Source organism: Genypterus blacodes, unplaced genomic scaffold (assembly GCF_046128005.1).
Source record: "Genypterus blacodes isolate CSIRO-AG114 ecotype Tasmania unplaced genomic scaffold, CSIRO-AGI_Gbla_v1 ptg000098l_1, whole genome shotgun sequence".
Taxonomy (NCBI): Eukaryota; Metazoa; Chordata; class Actinopteri; order Ophidiiformes; family Ophidiidae; genus Genypterus; species Genypterus blacodes.
In genome coordinates this window covers 386,196-388,262 of record NW_027466902.1, presented here as the reverse complement: position 1 = coordinate 388,262, position 2,067 = coordinate 386,196, and the positions used below count along the sequence as shown (strand labels likewise).

The window sequence follows — 2,067 nt, the reverse complement described above, 5'->3', positions numbered from 1 at the left end:
CAGATGCCCTCGTTACACTTTTTCTGTGTGTGTGTGTGTGTGTGTGTGTGTGTGTGACAGTGGGGGCAATATCACAGATAGACGTGAAAGTGCTCTGTGAAATAACCAGTATGTGTGAATCGAGTTTGAGGACAAGAGGACATGTGCCCTCACATACACATCTACAGACTGATACACACACACACACACACACACACACACACACACACTGCTCATCAGGACAAGGAGTGCAGCCTTTGTTTGCTGGTCTCATTTTTCAGCCACTCCCTGCTGGCTCTCCTATAAAACACCAGTTGTCTCCATCCTTCTTTGGGGTTTGCTAACTTCCACCGAGGGGACCACAGTCAGCCTGGGCGAGAGAGCCACCGGCACCAAGAGCCGCACCGCCACCTCGAACGCCTCCAACGCCTCTCCGCAAACCACCCCAAGCAACAAGCATGGCTCCCTTCGAGAAATCCATGGAGATGATGCCCTTCAAGCAAAGGAAATGCCTCGGTAGGTCACTGCAGGAGAGCTGCACACACACTGATTTTGTATCTATCCTTGTTAATCTCGATGCCTGACGGAACTCTATTTCCGTTTTTTAGCAACAAGAAAAGATGAAGTATGCAATATTCGCTCTAAATTCCCCAACAAGTTGCCTGTGAGTTCCTTCTCCTGCTGTATTGTTGCATCAGAGTTTTTAGCAATCATCTCCCATTGATCCTGTGATGTGATGTCAGCTGATCTCTGATGCTCTTTTGCACCCAGGTGATTGTGGAACGGTACCTTCGTGAAACGACTCTTCCCCTGTTGGACAAGACAAAGTTCCTAGTTCCCTTTGAGCTCACTCTGGGTCAGTTCCTCTGCCTCCTCAGGTAAGTGAGCTTTGAAACATGATTGTGCTTGCTGTGAGGCTTTTCCTTTGCTTGTTTCTGATCCTTCTTCTTCTCTCTTTCTCTCTCTTTCTGTCTCTCAGGAATAAGATTGCTCTGGAATCCACCCAGGCTCTGTTTCTCCTGGTGGCAGAAAAGAGCATGTCCTGCATGTCTTCCAGCATGGGTGAGGTCTACTCCCGTCATAGCGACACCGACGGTTTCCTTTACATCACCTACGCCTCACAGGAGATGTTCGGGGGGCAGCCGGGGGCCACACCGCCCCGCTGAGCCACATTAAGCCCCACATGAACTGAATTTAGAGTCCACAGTGACGCCGACAGCAATGGCAGAAAACAAATCGAAACCGGTAGAAGAAGAAAGACACCACGACTGAGACCGATCGAGCTGAGCCAAACTGAACCAAACTGAGTCTGGTTTGGTGACGTTTCTGCAGTCTACCTCATGAAACTCTGCTGGATTTTGCAGCACTACAAAGACCGGACTGGACCAAAACTCACCCTGATTCTCCCTGTTTGGATTGATTGATGATTGAATTGGTTAACTGACTGACTGCTTGTGTACTTCCATAGAAAGATTGATTTAAGTTATTTAAGTCGCATAGAATTGTTTGAGGAAGAAACAGGAAAGGAAACACTGTTTACTGGATGTGGTTTACATATAAGTGGGTCAATCCAATATGTCTGTCATTCTATGATGCAGACATTTATGTTTCCCAACTCTATCCCATCCTGCAAAAACATGATGGGTGCTGGTGATCAGACTCCCTCCGAGCACTTACTACCCCCCCCTGCATCTCTGTGATCACCTCTTCATTGTCCTTCTACTTGTCTTCCCTCAAAAATGTGAAATGGCGCTCCTGACTGCCAGGCATCCTTACAGAGCCTACAGAGGCCCTGAGTGGAAACTTTGTGGATTTCACGCTGCTCTGATGTCTTGTGTATCCGCCAATACTCCAGAAATAAAGTCATCCTTGTCCTTTAAACTACCGCCTGTGTGTGATGGTTCATTGTTTGCTGTGTTCACTACAAACTGTCAATTCTTTATGATCCTTTTAGTGACATTTTATATGTCAAAGCTGGTCTGGTTACAGTCTGGTGTTGTGATCATGAGTAAAAATACATTGTACACACACCCAGGTGTCCCATTCCTCACCTGCATCAGAGAAATGGCACCGTCTACACACAGGCGC

At 47.4% G+C, this 2,067-nt stretch overlaps 1 protein-coding gene across 1 annotated transcript; it reads left to right on the top strand.

The window, feature by feature from the left end:
* The first annotated feature begins 437 nt into the window (after nucleotides 1-437).
* map1lc3cl (microtubule-associated protein 1 light chain 3 gamma, like) lies at nucleotides 438-1,145 on the top strand. Its single transcript, XM_076159511.1, has 4 exons — nucleotides 438-495; nucleotides 588-643; nucleotides 751-857; nucleotides 959-1,145. The coding sequence occupies exons 1-4, from the start codon at nucleotides 438-440 to the stop codon at nucleotides 1,143-1,145; spliced, it is 408 nt and encodes a 135-aa protein (XP_076015626.1).
* The last annotated feature ends 922 nt before the right edge of the window (nucleotides 1,146-2,067 follow it).

Coding starts and splice junctions, on each gene's coding strand:
- map1lc3cl (XM_076159511.1), top strand. CDS start 438: ATGGCTCCCTTCGAGAAATCCATGGAGATGATGCCCTTCAAGCAAAGG. Junction 644..750: donor AATTCCCCAACAAGTTGCCT/GTGAGTTCCTTC, acceptor TTTTGCACCCAG/GTGATTGTGGAACGGTACCT. Junction 858..958: donor CAGTTCCTCTGCCTCCTCAG/GTAAGTGAGCTT, acceptor TCTGTCTCTCAG/GAATAAGATTGCTCTGGAAT.